The following is a 25,367-nucleotide window of genomic DNA, read 5'->3' as shown; positions in this document are numbered from 1 at the left end:
CAGGAGAGAGTCAGGCAGTGTCTGGGGCTCCAGAGCAGGTTTAATTGCGTCAGGGGCTGTACAGAAGGTGGGCTTGGGAGGGCCAGAGGGCCCCGAGGGGGGCTGGGGGTCTCCTCCTCCTCCAGGACCCCTGCCACAGGTCTATGTACAGGGGGAGTAGAGGCCCTGCCAGAAACCGCACTCTGGGGGCCCCGCGTCACCTCACCCCACTCCAGCTCCGGGATAAGAGAAAGCCCTTGTGGGAGAGAGAGAGAGAGAGAACCAGCTCGGCCTCCAGCTGAGGACCTCCGGAACCCCTGGGGATGCCCATCGTCCCCCGGACGAGGCCCAAGACGGGGGATTGCTGGTGTCTGGGGGAGGGGGCCGGGGGCCCAAATAGAAAGCAGGAAAGTGGGGCCCCCCAGCGTGGGCCCTCCCCCCCAAAATGTCATTGAAAGGTCCCTCCCTCAACCCTCCCCCCATTGAATAAGAAAAAGTGCAAAATGGTATCACAAAATGGGGAGTCTGGTGGGTGGCCCCAGCCCCTGGGGCTTCGATTGGGCAGTGTCCACGGTGCCTTCGGGGCCCCGCGTCCGGCGCAGTCAGGCCCTGGCTGGGGCAGGTCAGAGGTCATGCAGGTGGCCGGCGGGTGGTCGCTGTCCCCTCCCTCCTGGCCCCTCCCCACGGGTCAGGGTTTCTGCCGTGTGCTGCCCCCCGCCCGGGGTTCGGGGCCCGAGCGGTGCGGCCTGCTGTGTGGAGGCGGCTGGGGCTGCAGAGTGGGGCTGGAGCAGGATGCGGGGAGCCCGTCCTCGACGCCCCCCGGCACGGCCTGGCAGAGCGCGGCCTCCACGGCCTCCAGCTCCTCGCTGCCTGCCTTCAGCTTGGCCCGGAGCAGTGCGGCGTAGGTGCCATAGCGAGATTTCTGAGAGATGGGCGACAGGTGGGTGAGAGGCGGCCCTCGGCTCCCCCGGCCCGGGATGAATCTGGGGCCCCGAGCTAGGGCCGGCCACGGGGGAGACCTAGGCCTGCCGAGCTTGGGAAGGGGGCGGGGAGACCCTGGGACCAACACTGGGCCGGCTGTCTCCGCACCTCAAATTCCAAATAGGCTTCCTTCTGCCGCTGCTCCTCGGCCTCCTTGCTCTTGCCCTTCCTGTCCGGCTGCTGCTGGCTGGCCTTGTGCTCCCGAAGCTCGGACGCCATGGCCCTGAGTTTGGCTTCGTGGGTCCTCACCTGCTCCTCCTGCCGGGGAGAGGAAGGAGCCTGGTCCCGGGCCTGAGTCCCCGGCGGCCCAGGCCTTGGGCTCCCTGGGGAGGAGGGGGCCTTACCTGGGAGAGGCGGGTGGCCGAGCTGGGCAGCAGAGGGCGACTGAACTTCTTCTGAGAGCTGATGGCCGCCGGGAAGGGGGGTGCCGAGAACATGGCCGCCACCACGTTGATGCGGGTGATCCAGGACTGCATCTGCTCCAGGCTCCTGGGGGGAGGACAGGCCTCTGAGGCCCAGTCGGAGACCCCCCTCGCCACCTCCTTCAGAGCGGGCCACCCTGACTCCCGGGGAAGGTTGGGGGCCTGGCGGGGACTCTAGCTGGGGGCGGCGAGGGCCGGGCCGGGACTCACTGTGCCTGGAAGAGGAACACCCGCCAGTCGGCCGTGCGCAGGTAGAACACGTGGGGCCGCTTGCTGTAGTCGCTGGCCCGGGTGGCCAGGGCGTGGTGGATGCTGATGGCGTTCTTCAGCTCCTCCTCCGCCAGAGCCGTGCCCGGCTGGTACTCCTCCTGCCAACGCACACGGCCATGCCCAGGCACAGACGCGGCTCAGGCCTCCTCCAGGGGCCCTCAGAGCCGTCCCCGGGCATCTCGCCTTCTCGCTCCGGGGACCAGGGATGCCCCGAGGAACCCCGACCCTGGCCCAGCCCTTGCCCCATCCCCCCATTCCCTGGCACCTTCTGCAGGTAGAGGATCATCCCCTTCAGAATGCCATGGAAAGCCTTCCAGCCGCGCTTCCCCCGGGGTGCTGGGGGAGAGCCAGGAGGGACACGTTCACAGAGATGGCCACGGGAGGAGAGGGACACTCCCAACCCATCCCGGTGCCCCCTCTTACAGCTCCGCCCGCTGAAGTCCAGACAAGGAGCCCCACCCTCGCCCCAGCATCCTCCCCTCCCTCCTGGGCTCCGCCCCCTTCACGTACTCTTCCTGCAGTCGGGGTCCGCGTGCACCTTGCGCACCAGGGGGCCGTGTTTGTAAATGGCAGCACCAGGCTCTGGGGACAAGTCTAGGAAAGGGCTGGAGCCGCCGCCACTGCCGCCACTGACCCTCTTGATGACCTTGGGGTTTGGGTCGGCCAGTTCAGACAGGGAGCGGCGGAGTTCCTCTTCATCACTGCGGGACAGCCGGCTCAGTGTGGGGTGCCCGGGCCCCTCCAGCCTCCCTGCTACCCTCCCAGCTCCAGCTCCCATCTCCTCCTCCTTCCCGGCGTTCCCCTTAAATCAAGGACTGAGGCGGGGGATGAGCTCCCCTCAAACTAGCACCCTGAAAGCCTCACCGCGCGTAGAACTAGGCCTTCCACATCGAGAATGCGCTCGGGAAATAGGTCTCCACTAAATCAGTGGCTTGGTTATTGCAAGAGCCTAATTGGTCTCCCTACTTCCAGTCTTCCCCTCTCTGAACCATCCTGCACAAATTGTTTTGAGTCATCTCATAACAGTTTTCATCATGTTATTCTTCTGCTCAATAATCTTCAATGCCTCCCTACTGCTTATGACAGCAAGTCCCAACTTTTCTGGCATTTAAAGCCCTCTCCGAGCTGACCTGCGTACCTTTCCAGGGGACAGCCCCCATGCCAATTATTATCTCCCTGGCAACCATACTGAGGAACTGGGGAACAGTGGTGAATTCTCCGACATCCCCTCACAAATTTCCCCGACTCATTCCCTCACAAATTTCTTCCAAGTTGGTAAGGGCAACCCTAAGCAACAGTCTGAGCAGTCAGTCACATCCTCTAAGGATTCAGCATTTCCAGACACTAGGCACCCTCCCTCCTCCCAGGGACCTCTTTTGGATGATGCAGGGACTGGAAGGAGATGGACAAGGCCAGCATCTTTGCATCCTCCCCTCTGGCTGACTGGCGAAATTGACAGTGAGCATTACTGCCAATTAAAAGGATTAAAACTCCAGCTCTGTCAACCAATGATAACACGAGAACACTTGAGGATTCTAGACAGGCTTTCCTCCTCCTCCTTAGGCAATAGGAAGGAGGAAGACATCAGCTCCTGTCTGGCAACTTCTGGGGCCAGGGCAGCCAGCAAGGGACATGGTAGGCAGCAAGAAGGAAAGGGAGTAGCAGTCTCTGGCCCCTGTAGATGAGAGTATGTCCTCAGGGCACCTGGTCCCATCACTATTTCTTGGCCCCATTAGTACAAGATTCGTCCTTTGGGGGGGGGGGGGCTCTGTTTCCACCATCCCTCAGTTCTCTCTGAAGTTTAGCCCTTCTCCAACAAACTTCAAAACGCCTCTCTGGGATGACCGGGAAGATTCGTGGTCACTGTTCCTCTGGGCTCTTGGGCACAGACTTTCCCACACACCTGAGCACACTCACTTTTACTCTTTACCAGTTTCACGGTCATTCCTTCCCTCAACACATGTTTACCGTGTATTACCTTTGTGCTCAGGCTAGGGGAGATACTAATATCAAACAAATCAGAATGTAAGACTTGAAGCAATCAGAAGAAAGAGATTGCCTATAAGAAAAGATGAGCAGGATGATTTCAGAAAAAGCTGGAAAGACCTGCATGAACTGATGCGGAGCAAAATAAGCAGAACCAGGAGAACATTGTCCACAGTAGCAGCAATACTGGATGATAATTATCTCCGAAAACTTGGTTACTCTCAGCGATGCAATGATTTGGAACAACCCTGAAGGTCTTTGGACAGGGAATGCCATCCACCTCTAGAGAAAGGACTGTTGGAGTTGAATGCAGTCAGATACATTTGGATGAAAGCATACTATCTTTCACATCAGTATATTTACAATTATATTTTGGGGTTTCAGTTTTTAAAAAATTTAGTTCTATTTTAAAATATTTTCCATGTTTACATGATTCATTTTATTTCCCTCCCCTCTTCCCTTTCCCCTCCCAGAGCTGACAAGCAATTCCACTGGGTCATACAGGTATTATCACTTGATACCTATATTTCCATAGGATTCATTTTAGTAATAAAGCAATCTTTTAAAACCAAATGGGCATGTAACCATGGAAAAATATTCAAAATTATTTAATTAACTAAAAATAAATAAATAAAACCAAATGGAGTTTTGGTTTTGTATGAGTGTGCTCTTATAACAATGACCAGTGGGTTCTGCATGATAATAAAAATAAAATTTTTCAATAAAAGAAGAGAGATTGCTTCCATCTGGACAGAATCATGGATGACTTCATGGATGAGGTGTCACTTTAGGAGGAACTTGAAGGATGGTAGAATTTTTTTAAGCAACTAGAGATGGGAGGGATGGCATTCCAGACCATGAGCACAAATGCACAGTTTGGAAAGCATGGATTGTATTGGGAGATGATTAAACCATAGTAGAGGTGGGAGAAGTAGTGGGAGATAAAATTGGAAAGGTAGATTAGGGAGAGCTTTGAATGTCAGGCTAAGTATTCTAGTCTTTATCCTTTGGGACAATGGGGAATCATTGAAGGTTTTTTGAATACAGGAATGTGAGCACAGGACCAGACAGAGATATGTTTTAGGACAATTACTCTGAAAGGGATTTGTGAGCTGACCTGCAGGAGGAGAGTCTGAGAGACCAGTTAGGAAGTGGTTATAATAATTCTAAGTGAGAGATCGGTGAATTATCAGTCTGTGAGGGCAGCAGAAATTAAAAGAGGGACCAGGTTCAAGAGATTGATGCCTGTTTAGATAAGATGTCTATCTAGGAAGAAGGAGGAGTCTAAGATAAATGAGGTTTTCAGCTTCAGTGACTGAGAGAAGAGAGGTGGCATTAAAAGAAATAAGGAAGTCAAATCAGAAGAAGGAGCTACTTTTTTTGGGTGGAAATTGTTGAGTTTGGCTTTGGATATTCTGAATTTTAGCTACTTCTGGGAAACCTCCACACATTGCCCTCTCTTTGACTACAAACTCCTTGAAAGCAGAAATTCTATTTTCTTTCATCACTGGAATCCCCAGCAACTAGCAGTTAGAAATGCATGGCTGGAGCTGAGGAGGAGGCTGGGACTAGAGATGTATATTTGGGAGTTAACTGATTGAAGCCAGGAGAATACAGGAGATCACCAGGGGAAGGAGAGGAGCCGACTAAGGACAGTCTTGGAATCTTGGAGAAGGAAGAAAAGGGCCAATGAAGGTGATAAAGGAATGGTCAGAAAGGCAAGAAGAGAAGCAGGCTATATGGAACCCTCAAAGACAAAGGAGAAGGAACTGGGAAAAAATGGGATGGTCAGTAGTATTGGTGGCATTTTTAAAAGGTCAAGGAAGAAGAAAATAGAGAAGAGCTCTTTGGATTAGGCAATATGGGGGTAGGAAGAGGCACTTTCAGCTGAATAGTGGAAATGGAGGGCAAATTGCAGTGTTAAAGAGCTGAGTGGAGAGGAAGTGAGATCAGAAAATATAGACCACTCCTTTCAGAAATTTGACAGCAAAAGAAGGGGGAGGGACAACAATCTGAGAGTGTAGTAGTATCAGGGGAATTGTTTAGTTTTGTTTTAGAATAGGGGAGACCTAAACATGTTGTAGGCAGAAGGCAAGGAAGGAAAGCAGAAAAGATTCATTCATTCACTAAAGATTTATTAAGCACCTACTATGTTCCAGGGTCTGTGCTAGTCCATGGGAATATGAACACAACAACAAAACAGTCCCTGCCCCTGAAAAGCTTATTCCTTGATGGGACTGAAGATAAAGGAGTAATAGGTACTGGAAGTGCAGGGAGGCAGGCAGCCTCATTTTCGATTGACTAGAACTGTTCAAAAGTGGAATGGGTTGCCTCCAGAGGAAATGGCTTCCCCTCCCCCTCACCCCCCCAGAGGACTTCAAGCGAAGAGAGCTGGATTACTGCTTTGTTGGGGATGTTTAGGGGGAATTCCTGTGAGAGCAGAGCCTGGATTAGGTGGCCTTGACCTCTGACATACATCCAGCTAAGAATCAGGGATTCTAAAAGAGGCTGTGTAATGCAGCAAAAGCCCAAGAGGAATGAGGGAGCAAGGGCATAGGTGGAATGGTTAACCTGCACAGGAAGAAGGAATCCTATTTCCTCTGAGGCTGGAGTTTTGAGATGTGGAAGAAGGAAACTGAGGGAGCCCATGTGTCTTGCTTTCCCAGCTGAACTGCAGGAGAGCATACCTCCTTCAAGAGGATGAATCCCCATTGTAACACTGAGCTGGGTATCAGTAAAGACTAGAGCAATGTTGTCGAAGACATGGCACACTTGATCTGATGAGCTGGAGGGGGCTGCTCCTTTCCCCCTCTCCACTGCTCCTGAGGACATTTTTTGCATGCTCCAACCCTCTTCCCAGCAACCCAAAGTGAGCACTTCCTCCCTTCCTTCTCTGGGGTAATGTGGGAAGGGGTGGGGGCTCACAGGTGGCTTGAAGGTTCAACAATGGTGGACTAGTGGGTTGGGAGTAACTGAGTGGCTCAGTGAATTGAGAGCCAGGCCTAGTCCTGAGTTCAAATCTGACCTCAGATACGTCCTAGCTGTGTGATCTTGGGCAAGTCACTTAACCCACCCCCCCCATTTCCTAGTTCTTATTGCTCTACTGCCTTGGAACCAATATACAGTATTGATTCTAAGAAAGGTAAGGGTTTAAAACAAAAAAGACTAATGAGTTGACCAGCTGAGAGAACTGAACAAATCCAGTTCCTTCTAATGTTGGAGATCATATCTCCTTCCCCAGTAATACAGACCTTCCTCCCAAGATAGAGGAAGAGCTTCTACATATGGGAGAGGGAAAGGAAGACACACTAAATTCACTGTCCCTGCTCCTTAAACCCATCTCAGCACCTCTTGTGGGTTCCTGCCTGCCCTCTAATCCTTTTGCATGACCCCAACTTTTCCCTCTAGTCTCCCTTAAGACCTCCCATTTTTGGCTGGGGAACCTATCCCACTCCTTCTTTCATGCAACTTCTACTGATGCTGTCATAACAGACTGGAGATGGGAGGCAGAGTCTGGCCTGATTAGCACCAAAGAAGGAAAAGAGGAGCCCAAGAGGCAAAGACAGTGTCCCAGGGGCCCATCACCCAACTACCCAGTTCAGGCCTCCCCCAGCCCCATCTCTCCAGTAACTCACATGGCCCACTGAAGCTTCTCATTCTTGATGGAACTGTACAGAGCCTGGGGAGGAGTCAAAGAGACATGGTTCAGAGGCAGGAACCGGCACAAAGCTACCAACTGCAGTGCCTACACTCTCTGGTGTAAAAAGAGATCCTCATCCCCACCCCTTCCCCTTCAGTGCCCCAGACCTCCTCAAAGCTAACTGGGGGGTGACGGTGGAGAGATAGACTAGCTCTGTCTTTTCCTGATCCTGGCACTTCCATTAACTGATACAGAAATTGAAGAGAGGCTCAGTCAGGGGATGACATCCTGGGAGGAACTCCAGACCAGCATCCCAGGCCCTCCTCCCCTTAGCTTCCAATGTCAGGGGGTGGGGAGGAGAGAATCTCCAAACACACCAGCCTGAGATTGCCTCTGAACTCGGTGGCTGCTTAATCAACGTTTGCTAAATTGGGCAGACCTTTCCCTGGGGGAAGGGCCAGGACAGTGGGTGGCTGGGGAGGTGAGGAGGGAGTCTCCTTTCTCCAGTTTCCATCATGCCCAGCCAGCGGTGTGGGTTTAGGGAAGGAAAGAAGAAGCTTCTGGAGCTGGGACCCCTGCACTCATTAATGGAGGCTGTGAGTATGTGTTTGGCTGTGGGGGTGTCTCTGCATGAGCGTGTGCCTGCCTTGCCTGTCTTGGTGCGACTGTGGGGGTGTTTCTTCTGTCATTTTGCCTTGTGGGGGCATGGTGGTTTGTAATGTGAGCATGTGAATGATGTGTGTGATGCTGTGTGGCCATGTGAGTTGTGTGCAGGTGGGAGATATGGGTGCAAGTGGACCAGGATTGTGCTGGCTGGGGGCTGGGAGCTCCCCGTGTGCTCCGCCGTCTGGTGAACAAACCCAAACGTCTCCCGTACTTGCACTGGGGCGGGAGGGCGCCCGACCTTCATCCACATCACACACACGCACGCTCAGGCACACACGACCCTCCCTCGTATGCGCAACAGCCAGTCCTTACGCCCAGCCCTGAAACCCGGCTTAGATACTTACTCACAACTTGGCACCCCCGCAGCCACCCTCCCAGGTAAACCTAACACCCTCATCACAACAATCCGCCATACAACACAGCTCCCTCAGCCGCTCCCTCCCTCACCAAAACAATGTGCCAGCCAAGCCCCAGCTCCGGACATAATTGGGCCCCAGTCCCAGGCACAGTCACAAACATCCGTCCTCTCGGTTACCCCGGCCCCCACCCCCATTCATCCTCCTGGTCCCCTCCCTTGTCCCCGCGTTTGGGAGGGGGTGGAGGGCCCTGAGCCGTCCCCAGCCGCCTCCTCTCCCTTCTCAAAGTCAGCCTGCCTGGCTGCCGCTTGGTCTGTCCCTCAGTCCCTGCGGGGGCGCGTCGATCCAGTTCAGCCGTAGCGGCGGCCGGCCCAGCGGTGTCCAGCAGTACGAGATGAGGGGGCCACCCCAGCTCCCCACCCGCCCTTACCGTCTTCTTCTTCTTGCGGCTCTGCAGGCGGCTGACCACCAGGTCCGTGTAGAGCACAGGCTTGAGGCTGCGCGAGCGCTGGGGCCAGCCATAGCAGAAGGTCTCGCCTCCGCGGTAATTGCGCCCGTAGCGCACGGAGCAGAGCGAGCGGGAGCGCAGCCGCCCGGCGCTGCTGTGAATGCTGTTCACGCCGATCATGCTGCGCCCCGGCCAGCCCGGCCCCGGCCCTCAGCGCCCCCAGGTCCCTGCTGTCTCTGCCGCCGTCTCCGCCGCCATCCCCTGTCCCTGCGCCCCCAGCCCTCCTCCAGCCCCCACCGTATGCACGGCGCAGGGACCCGGACTAGGGCCGGGGCCGCAGAGGTTCAGTACCCTACCTCCCCCACTCCGGCACGCCCCCAGCCCCTTCTGGCCCCGAAGCGGACCCCAAGGAGCGGAAGAGACAGCGGGAGACCCGCGGAAGGATTGGTGAGAGACCAAGAGAGGGATGGACCACGGCGGTGGCGGCGGCGGCGGTGGCGGCGGCGGCGCTGGTGCTCTCAGCTCTGCAGCAAACGGAGAGGGAGGCGGCGGGGAGGGGGAGAGCAGAGGGAGGGGGGGATGGAAGGAGGAGGGGGAGAAGGAGAGGGGAGGAGAGTCCCAGGCAGGGAGCAAGGGAGTGCTAAAGGGGGTGAGGGGGTGAAGGTTGTGAGAGGAGAAAGAAGCAATATGGGGGGAGAAGAGAGGGCAGCGGAAGAACTGGGATTTGGGTAGGGTCTGAGGGTGGGAAAGGGGAACTGGGCGGGGGCTCCTCCCCCGATAGGGCTGGGGGAGGAAGATGGAGAAAGGCCGGGTGAGGGGACTTTCTGAGGATCACACTAGGAGATGGGAAGGAGAGCAAATATTAACCAGCACCCTTGTTCTAACTTGAATGTCAGACTTTCCCACCCCATCATATTCTAAACTCTCTCCATAGCTGGAGACAGGATGGGGCGGGGAAAGGGGAGATGAATGACCAAAATAATCCCTCCGAAGAAGAGGTAGACTGGCAAGAACCCAGTCATACCCAACCCCAGACCAGAAACAACGCCGGGTACGCCCAACTCACACCTCCCAACAGCTGAAAGACTGAGCGGCTCGACTCACAGACACACCCCCTGTTCACACACTCTCACAATCAGGCCCCCGGGGCAGGTGTGCATTTGTGTCCGGGTGAGAGGGGAGGAGGTGAGTCAGGCCACAAGTGTTTGACTCTAGGGTTCAGGATCTGAGCTTCAGGTCTGAGGATGCCTTCCCGGCCACCCCACCCCAGGGCTTGGAGGCTGTCCTCCTTGGGCTCCTACTCGGCCTCTCAACCCAAGGCCAAAGGTACAAAGGAAAGTCCTGCGGCTGGGGGAGGGAGGACAGCTACTTCATTCTCCTAAAAGCCTCTATTCAAAGGAATCCTTCGCTGCTCCTCCCCTATTCTGCCCTGGCCTGAATGGCCTACGTTTATATGCCTGTGAACCTGTGCATAGTGGGGGGAAAACACTAGGTGGAAAGTCAGGAAACCTGGGCAAGGTCTCTTGGCTTCCTCACATTTAATCCCCATCCTTCTGTTTCCATTTCCTTTTGTTCTGCCAAAGTGGAAGATACTCCCCCTTACCCCCACCTCCCATCATCCCCCAGGGATACAATGAATGGATCCAGGGCCCCCGGAAGTGGGGGCAGTGTGTGGGCCAGTATATATGAGAGCACCTAGTTGGGGTGGGCTGCCTCTCTGGCAAGATGCTCCCCACCCTCTACTAATGACTCCCAGAAAGCTTCACACAGACACTGCAGGGTAGCCTGAACCTTGAACAGACAGACTCTCAGGAGGAGGAGTTAGCATTTGCGTGACTAGCAGGGAGGAGGAGGAGCTCTGGGTCTGAGTCACAAGAGCACAAACTGCCTCCTCTGGGTGGGGGTGGGGGTCAGGAGAGGCTATGGTTAGTCTTCAGGCTGGTCTCAGATGGGAGCCAGATCCCTCCCCAGATGTGGTCTGGCCTCCTCCCACAAAATGTGGTCCCAGTTTCCTATCCAGATGGTAGCCCAACTCTGCCCCTACCTTGAGCAACTCCCTGGGGAAGTCACCCCCCTGGTTGAGGCCCTCTAGGTTCCCAATGAAGTCCCCACATGTCATTCGTTTCCCAATGTTCTAAGAGATAGATGGGAGACACAGAGAAGTTCATGAGCCTGTGGTGAAATCAGCCCGTCCTCTTCCCCCTGCCCCAGGCAGCTACTGAACCTCCCAACCCTCTCCACTCACGTGGCCATGAAGATCCGTGTTCAACAGCATGAGAGCACAGGTTAGAGTGTGGGCTCCATCTGGGGTGGGGGGGAGCTAGTCAGCATATCTCCCTGCCTGTCTCCTCCACTCCCATCTCCACTCCACCCCCTCAGGCTCTGGCCACAAAGTGTGCATTGAGGAGGAGAACCCTGGCTGCCCAATGACTAGGGCATCAGATAACACAATGTGCAGGGAAGCCCCCATGTCCATTCCACCGCAGTTATGCACCCCTCCAGATATGTGAATACTTACAGGCACACATACATTTCAGCATGTATGCACCCAAGTTCACATTTCTACTTATGTGCCCATTGACACCTAAGCTTGCTTGGGTACCTAAGTGACCGTGCCCTTCTGAGTAGTCTCTGGGTTTGTGCCTGTGAACAGAGTCCACTCCCCACCCCCACCCCCAAGCTTCCCAGTCCCCTCACCCTCAGAGGACAGGGCCCCAGGGTTACATTGATGGTAGCGCTGGGAGAAATGAGCCAGGACCCGCTCTCGCTCCTGGGTTTCCCCCATCAGAGCCAGCTCCTTCAGAAATACCCTAGGGTGAAAGAGTACCAGGGGGATATGAACATTGCCACCAGCATGGAACCTCATCATGGTTTCCAACTCATACCTGAGCCCCCATGCTACCCTGCTTGGCACAGGAAGACCCTGGGGAGGAAGAGACAGAGTGTAATGTAGAGCTGAGGCCTGGGCACTTAAACCCTGTTCATAGTCTGGTTTTGTCTGGCTTATTATTGGGGCTGGGTCCAGCTGGCACAAGATATATGTATTAGGGAGAGTATCCTCTCCTGGATCCAGCAGATGCTTTGAAAAAAGGAAGGAACCCACCTGAGTGCCTGGTCCAGATTCATTCCAGTGAAGACAAAGAATTTGAGGTACTCTCCAGCTACCAGTTTACTGAAGTCATTGCTGGGGGGGGAAGGCAAAGTGGAGGTTATTCTGGGGATTAGGGACACAATAGGGAAAACATAGGGAGAAGAAAGTGGCCCTGAGGAATTTCAGAGCCACCTGTGCTGCCCCACACCCAGATGGACTTCCCAAGTGCCCAGTTGAATCAGTTGGATTGGTTCCTGGTCAACCAAGGAGAGATTGTGTCTGGGAACAACTCTGGGGCCAAGACAGTCTTCAGGCAGGGATCAGGGGCTAGGGAAGGTAAGGGGACACCCTCAGGAGCCAAGGCACCTTCAGGGGCCATGACACCCTCAAGTCTAGGACACTCTCAGGGCCAGGACATTCTCAGGGCTGGGCCCTCCCTCCTCATCTCCATACTTCTTCCCCAGATGCCGGGCCACATCAGCCTTCTTAAAGCCATCCAGGTTGTAGAGCCGCTTGGCTAGCCTCTGGGCAGCTTCCAGGTCAGCCTTCTGCCCGTTGGACAGGGTGTCAGTGCTACCCAGGGCCAGCTGCTCTGTGCTGTCCAGTTCCGAGTCAGAATCCGACACCAGCTGGCCCAGGGGGGGATCACTGCAGGGGATGGTATGGGGCTCAGACTGGGGTGAGTAGGGAGGAACCCTGTCTCCCGGAGTCCTCCAAAAATCATCCTGGCCATTCCACTGCCTCTACTCCAGACAAATGGGGGGGGCAGGAAGGGGCTGTCTATTTTCTTCATTGGCCTTCAATGTCCCAGCTCTTCCCTGGAAGTTCTTTCTCACATCAACCTCATAGCTCTGTTGCTGTAGTAGAAGATTTGGCTCCATCTTCTAACCTCTCAGGAGTCTTGGGGCTGGGGTAGGTTGGTGGAAGCAGGCCAGTAGGGAGGAGGCTTTTCTAGGTTCTTGATCTTATCTACCCATCTCTAGTTCTAGGGTTAAAGGATTTGGAAAAATGGTGCTCTCCTAGCCTTCCCTTCTGCCTCCTCCTTCCTCCCATCCATCCCACCACCCTGGGCCACCTGGCCCCAGAGACAGAAGCTGGGAACTCCTGGTTGCTAAGCAACTTTGTCTCCCAGGCCACCCCCTCCTGTTGCCATGGAAACTATGCTTCAAGGGTAGCTGGGGGCGGGGCAGAAGTCTTTTTCAGCAAAGAGCAACCTCCCTCCCTCCCTTCCCACCTCCCTGCCAAAAGAGGGTCTCACTAAGCACTTGGAGAAGGGGAGAAAGATATGTGGAAGCCCCATCCCACCAAAGATTTGCACATGTCCCTCCTAGGCAAACAGAAATTAGCCTAGCCATGAAGAAAGACTTCTGATAGTAAGTGCTATGCAGATGGAAGGGCTTTTAGTGCCAGTTTCATCCTGGTCAGAGGAGGATTTTCTAGGGAATAGGAGCTTCCTGAAGAACACACACACACACACACACACACACACACACACACACACACACACACACACACACACACACATCTAGATGGCTATATCTTTCTCCAGGCATGGTCTCCATCCTCCCTGGGACCAGGCATAGTGATGGGTTTTGTTGATTCCATGCAGACTAAGGAGGGCAGGGGAAAGTTAGACAGGGGTGGGATGAATGTGTTTTTAACTCCCACTCCTAAAACATACTGCATCCCAAAGTGAGGAGGGACAAACTGAACAGCCCATCTTTCTGAAGCTCCCCATGCCTCCTTTCTGCCTTCCTCATTCATCATTCCTCTATTACTCCACTCCCTGCCCCCAGTGGTTTCTCAGGGGTATTTAAGGCAAAGGCAGGGATTGAGGGTCAATGTGATCACTCACCTGCCCACAGGCAGAGGCCCTAAACCAAAGCTGTCTTCAGAGTGACAAGGGCTAGGTGGAGCCCTGTCCTTAGTTGAACTGGCCCCTCTTTTAGCCTCCTCCTCCTCCTCTTCCTCACGTTCTGTCCAGGGCCCATCAGCAGCTGAGCTGGTCCCTGAATCAGGTTCCAGTGGAGCTAATGGGGCTGGCATCTGGGAATCAAGCTGGGTGACCAGATGATTGGGGGGCAGTTCAAAAGTGAAAAAGGGACTCTGGGTTGGGACTGGTGAGGCGAGAGCCTCCAGGGAGGCCAGGCTGGTGTAAGATGTGCCTTTGGCCCTGTGTGACTCTAGGATGGCTTCAAAGATGCAGCTGAAGGAGTCTGGACCATCTGCAGATGGGCTGGAGCCTGGCAGGAAGGGCACTGGGGACTTGAGGGGCCCACAGGGACTCATGGCCACTGGCCTATGCAATAAATGAATCCAGGGAGAATGAGGAGTCAGAGCTGGCTCAATGGCCTGGGGCTCTGGCCCTTGTTCCCTCCTCAATCCAAAAAACAACAATGACCAGTTTCTCTCCCACTGAATCCCTTAAATTACCCCCAGGTTACACAGACACGGGCCATATTATCCCCTAAAAAATCTCTCTCTCTCAAATCAGATCTTCCAGTCTAGTCTCACCCTGCCCAGTTCATATTCATTCCCCTCCCCCCTCCTCTCCTCCCTTCCCTGCTAATCTCACTCTCCATGATCCTCTCCCCTCCCCTCTCCATTCTATTTTTGTCACCATCTTAGGAAAGGAGATGAGGCTTCAGAAAGGACCCTGGGGCCAGGGAGAAGGGGGTCCCCCATCTCCATGTGCTAGTCTCTTTCCCAAGGTTTTCTCCCAGCTCCCTCAGTCACTAGTCCTGCCTCCTCTGACCTTCTTCTACAACTGGACTGTCTCCACTGCATTCTCCCTGAAGTCCACCCCACCCCACTCCCCAGCCCCGGTCCTCTGCCATTGGTCCCCAACCCTGGCCTGCTCACTGGGCCCCTTCGGAGGCCTCGAACACCTCGTCGTCCACCTCCTCCTCAGCTTCTTCCTCCTCACTGGCACTGTCCAGGCTGGGGCCTGGCCGAGGGGTGGGCTGGGGGGCCCTGGCTGTACCCAGGGGCTCTGAGCTGGGTTGGCTCTCAATAGCAGAGTCAGCCTCCTCTCGCTCAGCCAGAACCTCATCGATGTCCGTCTCCCGGTAGCACCGAAGGGGCACTGTGTCCAGGTCGGTTTCTGAATACTTAGTCACCCGTCCTGTGGTCACCTCTGAGCTATGGCCCAGCTCCTCCCTGGGGACTCTCACTGATGCCTGCTCCCACTCCTGATCCTGATCCCGAGCCTGGGAACCTGAAACATAGATTGAGGAAGAAAGGGGGAATAAGGGAAGTTGTACCAGCTATCCTAGGCTCTCCAGGCAGGACAGCTCCTCCATTCTTTTGTCTATCCCTTAGATTGCTGGTGTCAACTTCCTGATACTTCCACCATCTTGGGCCAGAAGTTCTGTAGTTTGGGGTCATTTTTTTTCATTGTCTGGGTTCCATCCCCCTGCAGCAAGTCCTGCTCAGCATCCCTAGGTTGAGTGTTGTGAGACCTAAACAGAACCAGCCTTCCCTTCTCTGAGTCTTATGATCTTCACACTTAACTTCTTCAGCCTTAAACTGGGCAGGCTTGGGCAAAGGAGGCAGGGGGTATTCCTGCCAGTCTTCAGGCAGGGCCATGGAACCTCCTTTATACCATTGCCTGTCCTCCAGGTGCTGAGTTCAGCCGGAACATTTTACATGAGAAGAATGAAGATTGAAGAGGGATCAACTTGCTCAGGTTGGAGAGATAAGAACAGTCTCCCCTCCTGTGCCCCCTGTGCCCTAGAGGCAGTATGGTACAGCAGAAACAACAGTGGCTCAGAAGGCTGACTACCTGTGGGACCTTAGACAAATCCCTCAGTTTCTTCAACCATATGAGGGTAAAGACTAAATGGTCTCTGATTTTCATTCTAGCTCTAGAGCGATGATTTCAGCAACATAGTAGGTGGTTAATAAATGCTTATGACCTAGGTTTGAGAGATGCTGGCTCCACATCCTTTCTTTTCTTTCATTATTTTTAAGTCCTTATCTTTTGCCTCAACATCAGTTCTAAGACAGAAGAGAGGTAAGGGCTAGGTAATGGGGAGTGAGTGGCTTGCCCAGGGTCACACAAATAGGAAGATTCTAGAGTCAGATTTGAAACCAGGTTCTTCTGACTCAGGGTCTGACACCCTATCCACTGTGCACCTAGCTGCCTCTCTGCCATCTTTTAAAATGGTGACTTTAGGCAAGTTATTTGGACTTCTCAGTTTTCTCAGCTGTAAAATGAAGTTGGATGAGATAGTGTACTCCCTGACTTCCCTTCTGTTCTAGCCCAACCCTCTTGAGTACCTGAGCTGGGGGGATCCAGGGAGCCAAAGAAGAATTCCCACTTGGCCCGGGCAATCCGCTGGGCATGAGCAGACACTTCCCGGGGAGAGGAGCAGCAATCCCCCTGAGACAAAGAGGGGAGAGACCGACACATACCCAGAGGAAGAGACACAGAGCAAAAGGTGGTGACAAAGATAATCAAATATACAGAGACAAACTCATAGAGAGATTCAGAAAGAAAAGGAGAGATTCAGGGGGATTCAAATACGTTGAGGGTAAGCCCAGATTTACAGCACAGTTTGGCACTCTTGGTGGGGTGGGGATTGCAAAGGAGCAGGAGTCACATACCTGGTTCTGGCAGTTAATGCCTGAGGGTCCTCGGAGTAGAGTGGTCAGGTCCTCTGAAGGCCCACCCAGCCCATTTGGGAGGGAGGAATAGAGACTATCTCCACCTGTGGATGGCTGGGCTGGGGACCCAGGCAGGGGGCAGCATCGGGCAGTTAGGAGAGCTGAATTTCCTCCAGCAGGGAGTGGGTCTGAGGTGGAAGCCTCCAGCCGGAGCTTCCGTCCCAAGCCAGAATTAGAGCCAGAACTAGGGGCTAGGGTCAGGGCAAGTCGTTGGGGTGGGGATGAGGTGCTGGGAGAGGGAGACCCAAGGTCCAGGCTTCTACTGAGGCCCCCATTCACTGTCCTCACATTGGCCTTTTCCACAAAGCGGAATATGACCACAGAGCTTTGTGGTGGCCCAGCAGGTGAGGGGGGGCTCTGGGGAGCAGGTGTACACCTCAGTGGTGTACAGGGTGCTGTCACCCGCCCTAGCTCCCTGCTCCCACCGCCCGGCCCTACCACTCGTCGAACTAGGGAGCCCATACTGCCATACATGCCCAGCTGAGCCCTCCCTCCCCCTGGGGGGCTCTCGGGCATAGGGCCTCCTGGAAGCCATCTTCGAGGGCATCGCGGGGGGGAGATGGCACAGTCTCCCTCAGAGCAGAAGCGCATGGCTCCCTGGGCCATGCTGGGGAGAGGCCAGGGATTGAACTGGTCAGGCAGGGGAGGCCAAGAGGGTGAGGTCAGCAGAGGGGTTAGGGGAAGGCATGCTCCTCAAACAGGCCTAGAAGGGAGAAGACAAGGTGAATTGGAAGGAGGTCCCTAAGAGAGAAGACCCTCAATAAGTCTTTCTGGCTGAGGAACACCCCTTTGAATCACTCCCTTCAACCTCCCCTACAAGTAAGATGGGGACCCTCCCCTTCCAAACAGCTCTGGAAGCCTGGGAGAAACCCAAGGAGATCTGTGCTCCAGGCTAGCTTCTGCCCCATGCAACCCCCCCCCCCTCCATATACAACTGCTCTGGATGGGGAGGTAGGATGGGGGGGGGAGCTATTTCAGGAGGCATGTGGGCCTGAGCTCTAGGTGTCCCCATGGCAACCAGGAACAACTCTTTGGGGTAGGGGGGACTGGGAAGGTCTAGGAAGGGGAGATGGGTGTAATCCAGGGCCCAGGCTCCCTGAGCTGAGCCCCCTCCTGGATCTTGCTGAGGGGGAGCCGTAGCAATGGGAGTGGGGGTGGGAACGGGAGGAGGTTACCCAAGGACAGGCAGGATAAGAACTTGGGTGGTGAGGGTAAGAGGGGTCTGAATGAAAAAGCACACACATTGATTAGCACCCACACGCCTCAGCCACCGCTGTTTCCCACCTCCCCAGCCCCTTGAATAGCTGTGGGTTGAATGTACCTTCACACAGACAAGACTAGGCTGAGCCCCTGATTCTGGTCCAGGCATCTAGATGGCCCAGAGAATGGGGCAAAGGTCAGGGGGGACCTAGAGTGTCCTAACTGGTGAGTTGGGGGCTGGGGGGCTCCTGCTTTGACCTGGTCCTATTCCCTCCCCCTCCCCCCTTCTCATCTTTCCCTCCTCTGAGGGGAGGCCACCACCCAGCCACGCACATGCCCCAAACATACAACACGACACACTCACCGCTGCTGCAGGCCAAGCTCTAAAACCAGAGCGGGATGAGGCTTCCTGCTACAGCCCGAGCTGCTCCAGCATCTCCCTCCACCTCAGGCTGGTCCCGCCTCCCTCCCCTCCTTCTCCCAGCTCAGCCTCCGGCTCAGCTAATCCCCCTTCCCCACACACACACTCACACTCACACACCCTCCCAGGCCCCAGGAGGAGGAGATGGAGCCCCACCCCCTCCACACAGGGGGGCTCCCAGGCTCTAGGGGGTTCCCGCTGTGCCCCTGCCCGCCTTCCTGGGGGGGGGGGGGTCATGTGGACCTGATCGCCGCACAGTAGTGTCCCAGCCCACATACCCCACACATGTCCTATTCCGTGTCACACATGGTCTCACAGCAGCATGCCCCCAGGAGCCAGGCTGCATGGATGTCATGCATGCATGTCACGTTGCAGTCATCCATGCACTGCTCTATGCCACCGGTTTCCATTGCATGCCACATGGGCTCACTGTCAGCCGCTGTCTGGTTGCAGGGGCTTGGCTGCACACTACCCAGCCCTGTCACACATCACACATGTGCCTTGTCACACACAACACATCCCATGCGGGTCTCATTACAATTCGATGCATGCCCCGTCACACGCCTCGGCGTTCTTGCTAGAAGCCACACATAGGACCGCATGCTGCACAAGATGCTTTTACACACTACACTGGGCCAGCTACACACCACAGACATGTCCTACTTACACAGCACATGTGTGCACCCTGGACTTGCTCCCTGAGGCCACTTTTCCAATGAGCAGGAGGTGTATTCCCTCCGGGAATGGAGGGAAAACTGAGGCTGGGATAACCCCCTCCCCACACTGTAGAACTGAGCCTGGAACCCCAGAGTCCCGGATCACCAGAGAATACTGGACGCTCCCCACACCTGAGCCCCTGAGGGCACAGAAGGAGGGGCTGAGACTAGACTGCAGGAGGAACTTCCCAGAGGCCCCAGGAGGAGTCTGAAGGGTCAGGGCGGACCGAAGATGCGGGGCCTGAAGCTTGGAGGCAGGGGGCAGGATGGGGTACCCCGAGGGGGGGTGACCTTGGCCGTTCAGGGGCGGGGTCTATTTTCGGGACGGGCGGCCCAGGGTTGCCATAGTAACGCGGCGGGGAAGGAAAGGGGCTGCAAGAACACAGAGCAGTGGGTAGTAGGGGGAACCCAAGGGGTGAGTTTGGGCAGGGGGTGCTACGCGGGGGGGCGCTCGGGGCTCACCGCGGGAAGGGGAGGGGGCTGCGCGGGTTCCGCGTGGTGCTGAAGGGGACAGCGCCCGGCGGGGGCCTCACTGCGCAGGCGCCTTGGCTGCCCCGAACAAAGGGGGGGCGGGGAGGAGGGGGGGATTGCGCGGGGGGGCGGGGCCACGTGAAAGACGCCATCCTAGTGCCAACCTCCTACCTTCCTGCAGTCCCTGTTTTCCAGACCCCTCGTATTCTTCCTGAGGTTTCACCTCTCCTCATGGTGAATTCCCTCTGCCCTGCTGCAGGAATCCGATCTCAAAGCCAAGACAACAACAGCCATTTATTAAGCACCTACTAGGTGCCAGGCACCCTGCAGCCCAAACTGGAAAATGAGACACCTGGGATCTGGTTCCCCGGCTGCAGAACGGATGAGCCTAGCCAAATTATCTTCCTGATATGGCCCAAAGTTTCATCTGCAAGATGATGGCAACAGCTCCTGTCTAGCATATCTCATTGTAGGGTTGCAAATATCTAATGAGACCACAGATCTGAAAATACATTTTCAGTCCACATATATTTATTTTTAGCTAGACCCTGAAGAGGGAATGCATTTATTTTATTTTTCTACAGACATTTACTAAGTGCTTGCTATGTGGAAGGCACTCAGAATAGAAAGACAAAATGAAAAACAGTCATGCTCCTTAAGAAATTTACATTTAACTGGAGAGGTGGGAATATCATATTTAAAGTGATAAATATAATATAATTGTTTTCAGTTCTAAATCATGATTCGTTATTTTGTTTGGTTACATTATATTTCCATAAAACTTTCAGAACGATAGGGTAAAACTTAGTTTCACACAAAAATCTGTTCCCATCGCCCAGCACAAACTTCTTCCACTTGACTGCCAATGATTAGAACACAGGCATTAATACAATATAATTTTGAGGAGGGGGAGAGCATGAACAGCCAGGGGAAAGAGAAAAAACTTCCCCAAGGAGCTGCAACCTGATGTTGATTCTTGAAGGAAGCTAAGGATTCTAAAAAGCAAAGGTAAAGAGGGAATATATTCCAGGTAAACCAGGTGGTCTGCATAAAAGCTAGGAGATTAGAGATGGAAGATTGACTAACTGGACTGAAACCTGAATGCCTAAAGGGGGTGGGGGAAGTAATGTGAAATAAAATGGAGGAGGAGATGGGGTCTTAGCCCTTGGGAAGCTCATGAGGGGAGGGAGGGAATGATGTCCTCCCAAAGCCCAGGAAATGCTCAGGAATTTCCACAAAATATTAACATGATTATTATTTAGCATTTTCAGTATATTTTCTTTATAATAGCTTTGCAAATTCTGTGGCACAAATATTCTCTATGCTGTTCTAATGAGGATCAGTGCTCAGATAGGTTGTGATTAAACCAATGAAATTCATAAGAATGTAGCCCAGCTGGATCTCAAACTTGGATCATCTCATGATTTTTTCCATTATAACACACAGAATTTTAATGACTCAAGAATTTGGTGATTTTCAAGGCCCTATACTCTAATGCCAAAATGTTGTTCCTTCCCCACTATCAATTTCTGCACTGCATTCTAGTTAGGAAGGTTCTACAGACCCCAAACCAGCCCTAGGTTGTCATATTTGTTTGAGTAAAGGCTCCCAAGTGATCAGATTATAAAAGGATGGAATTAGTTAGGAGGAATACTGACCTGCAGGCTTCACTCAGCTCCCAACTGAATTTGCTGCAGTTTTTTCCATCCTTACCACCCTCCCAATCTGAGACACAATAGGACCAGGTTGCCCTCCATCCCTGGGAGGAGTCAGAAGAGACAGAGGACAAAATAACGTTTTTCTCCTGCTCATTCCACAAGTTTTTCAGCATAGTCACCAGAGATATCCTGAAGAGTGGTAGTGGAAAGAGCTGTGATTGGATGCTTCATTCCTCCCAACATTGTTATCCAAAAGTAAGATGATATAGTAAAAAGCAATGTGGTAGACTGGAACATCCCCTTGAGAAAGTGAGGAAAGAAACTTAGGGCTCAGGATCAGGAGAGCCGCCGTCTTGGTTCTTTCCACTGAATCACTCAACATGGGCACTTTTATGAAATGTTTTCACCTCACAGTAATGTTTAAGGACAAACAAAGAGTTGCTACAATATGACTGCCATGTTTTGGAGGAGGCCAATAAATACAAGAGCATTTGACCTGGCCTAATTGTGCCCTGCAATGTGTTCAGTTGCTCCACTAATGGAGATACAGGGAAGAGAGGTAATGTGGAGTAACAGAAAGATTCTAAGAGTCATGATGTTATAGTAGAGGAAGCACTCTCACTCCAGAATTGTAGGAAGAGTAGGTTTATTTAGTAACTTGTGGGCTTCTTGGAGTCATCTCCCATAATCTAAGCACTGAGTAACTGCCACAGTCAGTTTACATACATTTTACATATGTAATAGAGGGTAAAAGACAGCTGGCTGTTCTTGTTTAGAAATTAAAAGGGGAAAGGCAATATCAAAGACAAAGAGCAGGGAGAGGAGAGGGAGCAGGTGGAGCCAGGGAGTCTGAGAAACAAGGGTTGGGCAGGAAAAGAAGGGAGAGAGGGGGAGTAGGGAAGAGGGGAGATAGGAAGGGAAGGGTGGTGTATCAGAGATGGGCTGTCTGAGAGAAAATCATTTGGAAGGCAGGGCAGGAAAGAGGGAAGAATCAGAGAGGGGGAGTCAAGGGCTTCAAGAAGTAAGGAAAAGGGGAGGGATACAGAGGAAAAGGGCAAGACTTAAAATTCTGAAACTGCCTCTACAATGACATCCTAGTTCTCATTTTAGCTATGATACAAATTTGCTTCATGATCTTGAGTCACTCCAAATGAATGAAAAGTATTTATTAAGTCACTACTATTTCCGGGCATTGTATTCTGTGCTAGGAATACAAATACAAAAGCAATAGCCCCTAACTTAAAAGTTACACTTTAATTGGGGGACACTACATATATAGCATATAATCTCTAATCCTTTATTTTCTTAGAGATTATTTGACCAGTAGACATTTCCAACTCAGAAATTGTGTGATATGGAGGCTTTGGAAAGGGAAAGAAGAGTTTCAACATTTTCCTTGGGGAGTGTATACAGGGAAAGTCATAGTCTGTTTCAGTATAAGACATGTCCTACTTGGCTTGCTACCTCCTACACAGGGACAAGAATTGGAGCGGTTAAGGGGAGGAGAGGAGTACTCTACCACTTGCTAGCCTTATATTCCGGCCTGACTTAAACACCCACTACTAATTCACATAATAGAATTTTGGAGCTGCAAAGGGCCTTATTGATTATTTAACACACTTCACTCAGAGATTATTCTATAGGCTGGAAAACTGAAGTTCTAGGAGAGGAAATAACTTGCTCAGGGTCAGTTAGCTAGGTAGGGCAGAACTAGGTGGCAAACTGCAAGGAGATGAAGAGTGCACACGATGCATTCACCAATTATCCCTGCCAGGACTTGGGGCAGAGAGACTAGGGCCCAGCTCCTCTAAGTGCTGTGCGGCTAGTTCCACAAAAATAAGGTTTTTAAATAGGCTCCTGGATCCAAAAATCGTTCCAGCCTGAATCTCTTTAAAGCAGCTTTCCGTGGGACGTGCAGTCTCGCACCCGTCAAGCTCAGGAACCACACAGGAACTTGTTATCTCTTCTTAAAGACTTCAAACCCGGCCCTCTCCGTCTCGGACTCAGGGTTCGACCCGGAGACTTTAAGTAAAGGACGCTCTGGGAGCCGGCGATCGATTAAGTAAGGCTGGCGGCTCAGCTAGGCAGAGCTTTAGCCATCATAGCCGCTGGAGGAGAATTTGCGCAGGCGCAACAAAGACTGGCAGAGACATCAGGGCTACAGATGGAGCCGTCCGGGGGGGAGCAAGAGCCAGGGGCCGTCAGGTACCGAGGGCAGGAGGGGCCCAGGAAAAGGGAATCCCTCTTCCGGCACACCGGGTCAGGCTGGATAAGGGGTAGAGGGATGACAGGGAAGGTTCCCCAGTGAGAGATTGTCCGACGTCCCCGAACCATAAGAATTTGCAGGGGACCACCGAGGGACACTCCTGGAAACATGGGGAGGAGAGATAGAGGGAAATCCATGGGTCATGCGTAGGGTGGGGATTCGAGGGCCCCAGCCAAATCTGAGGGACTGCGTGGGGCGGGGGTAGCCAGGACACGGACACCGCCTGCCCCCGTCCCAGGCTCCTGGACCTGCCTTGGGAGGATGTCTTGCTCCCGCACATCCTCAGCCGCATCCCCCTGCGGCAACTGCTCCACCTGCAGCGAGTCAGCAAAGCCTTCCTGGCGCTAGTGCAACTGCACCTGGCGCGCCTGCGCAGCTTCGATTCGGCACAGGTGACTCCGCCCCTCCCTGCGGCTTGGGGGCGGGGCCTCGGGTGGGATCTGGAGGGGCGGGGCCTCTGGGCAGAGGCGGGAGCCTGCCCCAGGTTAAGTGATGGGCTTTGATCCTCCGAAGAAGACCCCTCCCGCAGTCAAACCCTAGGTGGGGTGTTGAAGAGGGGCGGGGTGAGGAGGTGGGTGGGCTGGCGGTGGGGGCCAGGTGTCCAACCTCGTGGGCACCTCCCCAGGTGGGCCCCCAGGTTCCGAGGGCAGCCCTGAGCCGGCTGCTGCGTGACTCTGAGGGGCTCCAAGAGCTGTGCCTGGAGTCGTGCCGTGATTGGCTGTCCGATGAGGACCTGGAGCCTGTGCTGAGCCGGAACCCGGGGCTGCGGCGCGTGGGGCTGGCGGGCTGCGGGCGGCTCAGCCGCCGGGCCCTAGTGACGCTGTCCTTGAGCTGCGCGCAACTGCGCTGCCTCTCTCTCGCCCACTGCGACTGGGTGGATGGCCTGGCCCTGCGGGGCCTCGCTGATCGCTGCCCGTGTCTAGAGGCCCTGGACCTCACGGCATGCCGACAGCTCCGGGACACAGCCGTGTCCTACCTGGCCCAGCGTCGCGGGGCCCAGCTCCGATCCCTCTCGCTGGCCGTCAACGCGAATGTGGGGGACGCTACTGTGCAAGAGCTGGCCCGATGCTGCCCCCAGCTCGAACACCTAGATCTCACCGGCTGTCTCCGAGTCCGGAGTGATGCCATCAGGTGCTGGGCCCAGGGACTGGGGTTAGGTGGGCAGAATAGGGAGTTTTATTAACAATTAGACCTATACCAAAATGGCACAAGTTACCCCCTACCAGTGATCTTGTCAGTGAATGTTGAAGCAAGTGGAGGAGATTCTAGAGGGCACTCGTCCTAGCAAGAAGCAGGTGTTGGATCTAGAGTCGTACTCTCACCTCTGAGCTCCTCTAGATCTGAGATTCTAGAATTCCAAGTCGCTTCTCTGCACATTCATATGAAAAAATTAGTACTTGGAGGTATATGGCTTGACCAAGGTTATACAATTATCAAGGAGCTAGAAGTAGAACCCAAGCCCTCCATCTTCCAGTTCAGGAACAGTTCTGCTGTTCTTTGAGGGCTCTCTAGCATTCAGTGACCACTGATTCACTTTAACCTTAATCACTGTCCCCCTCTGGGTTCATTCATCTGTAAAACATGGGGGCTGGACTTGATGACTATTAAACTCTGGGCTAAATAACCTGTAATGTTAGGAGAGTGGACCTCTCTCCTGACCCTCACAGACCCTCTTCACCTGCCCCCCAGGACCCTGGCAGAGTATTGCCCACGGCTGCGCTCACTTCGGGTACGTCACTGTCATGATGTGGCCGAGTCCAGTCTGAGTGTTCTGAGGAAACGCGGTGTGGACATCGATGTGGAACCCCCCCTGCAGCGTGCCCTTGTCCTGTTACAGGATGTTGTGGGCTTTGCTCCCTTTGTTAATCTGCAAATCTGACCAATCAGTGGAAGGTGGAAGATTGAGGGTTTTAGTGAACACAGCTGGACTGTGGGTCTGGGAACACCCTGGCTGGGGGCTCCACCTTTGTCCTTGCCCTCAAATGGAACTGGAGCCTGGACAGTCTCACCAGCTTTGGGGGGGGGGGGGGAAGAGAGAGCGCTAGATTGAGGCTGGGAGGAGGGTAGGCAGCTCTCTGGGGAAAGACAAAAATAAAAGACTTCTTGAACCTGGCCCAACTCTCCTGCT

The 25,367-nt window shown here is 54.0% G+C and overlaps 2 protein-coding genes, 1 long non-coding RNA gene and 1 other non-coding gene across 24 annotated transcripts; 2 read left to right on the top strand and 2 right to left on the bottom strand.

Annotated features, from left to right (window-relative positions):
- Nucleotides 1-22: 22 nt before the first annotated feature.
- On the bottom strand, nucleotides 23-19,404 carry PSD (pleckstrin and Sec7 domain containing). Of its 20 annotated transcripts, none has more exons than XM_007479103.3 (19): nucleotides 19,307-19,404; nucleotides 18,796-18,984; nucleotides 17,829-17,876; nucleotides 16,448-17,210; nucleotides 16,121-16,223; nucleotides 14,702-15,056; nucleotides 13,695-14,138; nucleotides 12,293-12,487; nucleotides 11,852-11,932; nucleotides 11,446-11,558; nucleotides 10,994-11,052; nucleotides 10,793-10,882; nucleotides 7,274-7,317; nucleotides 2,163-2,353; nucleotides 1,918-1,988; nucleotides 1,593-1,750; nucleotides 1,305-1,449; nucleotides 1,069-1,218; nucleotides 23-901 (listed from the first exon to the last, which is right to left on the bottom strand). In XM_007479103.3, exons 4-19 carry the CDS (start codon nucleotides 17,111-17,113, stop codon nucleotides 668-670), a joined length of 3,099 nt encoding a protein of 1,032 aa, XP_007479165.2. In that variant the 5' UTR covers nucleotides 17,114-17,210; nucleotides 17,829-17,876; nucleotides 18,796-18,984; nucleotides 19,307-19,404; the 3' UTR covers nucleotides 23-667. The 20 variants fall into 20 exon arrangements, with proteins under 20 accessions (XP_007479165.2, XP_007479166.2, XP_056660790.1 ...); XM_007479104.2 differs by having other exon boundaries at nucleotides 18,796-18,925; XM_056804812.1 differs by having other exon boundaries at nucleotides 18,796-19,395.
- On the bottom strand, nucleotides 8,878-8,939 carry MIR7346 (microRNA mir-7346). Its single transcript, NR_127569.1, has one exon. It is a non-coding gene; the product is annotated as a microRNA mir-7346 (primary transcript).
- On the top strand, nucleotides 10,876-15,770 carry LOC130455477 (uncharacterized). Its single transcript, XR_008913457.1, has 2 exons — nucleotides 10,876-11,898; nucleotides 15,461-15,770. It is a non-coding gene; the product is annotated as an uncharacterized LOC130455477 (long non-coding RNA).
- Nucleotides 19,405-22,987: 3,583 nt separating the features above from the next.
- Nucleotides 22,988-25,352, top strand: FBXL15 (F-box and leucine rich repeat protein 15). Of its 2 annotated transcripts, XM_001369256.4 has the most exons (4): nucleotides 23,035-23,178; nucleotides 23,478-23,631; nucleotides 23,865-24,370; nucleotides 24,929-25,352. In XM_001369256.4, exons 1-4 carry the CDS (start codon nucleotides 23,138-23,140, stop codon nucleotides 25,116-25,118), a joined length of 891 nt encoding a protein of 296 aa, XP_001369293.1. In that variant the 5' UTR covers nucleotides 23,035-23,137; the 3' UTR covers nucleotides 25,119-25,352. The 2 variants fall into 2 exon arrangements, with proteins under 2 accessions (XP_056660705.1, XP_001369293.1); XM_056804727.1 differs by having other exon boundaries at nucleotides 22,988-23,178; nucleotides 23,445-23,631; nucleotides 23,865-25,352.
- Nucleotides 25,353-25,367: the final 15 nt, after the last annotated feature.

The sequence above is a fragment of the Monodelphis domestica genome, chromosome 1 (genome assembly GCF_027887165.1).
Source record: "Monodelphis domestica isolate mMonDom1 chromosome 1, mMonDom1.pri, whole genome shotgun sequence".
In the NCBI taxonomy this organism is placed as follows: domain Eukaryota; kingdom Metazoa; phylum Chordata; class Mammalia; order Didelphimorphia; family Didelphidae; genus Monodelphis; species Monodelphis domestica.
Note: the sequence above shows the minus strand (reverse complement) of the source record. Positions and strands in the feature narration are given on the sequence as shown.

Bases quoted from the DNA above. Each gene is read 5' to 3' on its own strand.
- PSD (XM_007479103.3), bottom strand. From the start codon at position 17,113: ATGGCCCAGGGAGCCATGCGCTTCTGCTCTGAGGGAGACTGTGCCATC. The intron at 11,933-12,292 runs GTATGGAGATGA...TTCCCCCCCCAG, and splicing joins GCCCGGCATCTGGGGAAGAA to CAATGACTTCAGTAAACTGG. The intron at 1,450-1,592 runs GTGAGTCCCGGC...TCCTCCCCCCAG, and splicing joins GTGTTCCTCTTCCAGGCACA to GAGCCTGGAGCAGATGCAGT.
- FBXL15 (XM_001369256.4), top strand. From the start codon at position 23,138: ATGGAGCCGTCCGGGGGGGAGCAAGAGCCAGGGGCCGTCAG. The intron at 23,632-23,864 runs GTGACTCCGCCC...GCACCTCCCCAG, and splicing joins GCAGCTTCGATTCGGCACAG to GTGGGCCCCCAGGTTCCGAG. The intron at 24,371-24,928 runs GTGCTGGGCCCA...CCTGCCCCCCAG, and splicing joins GTCCGGAGTGATGCCATCAG to GACCCTGGCAGAGTATTGCC.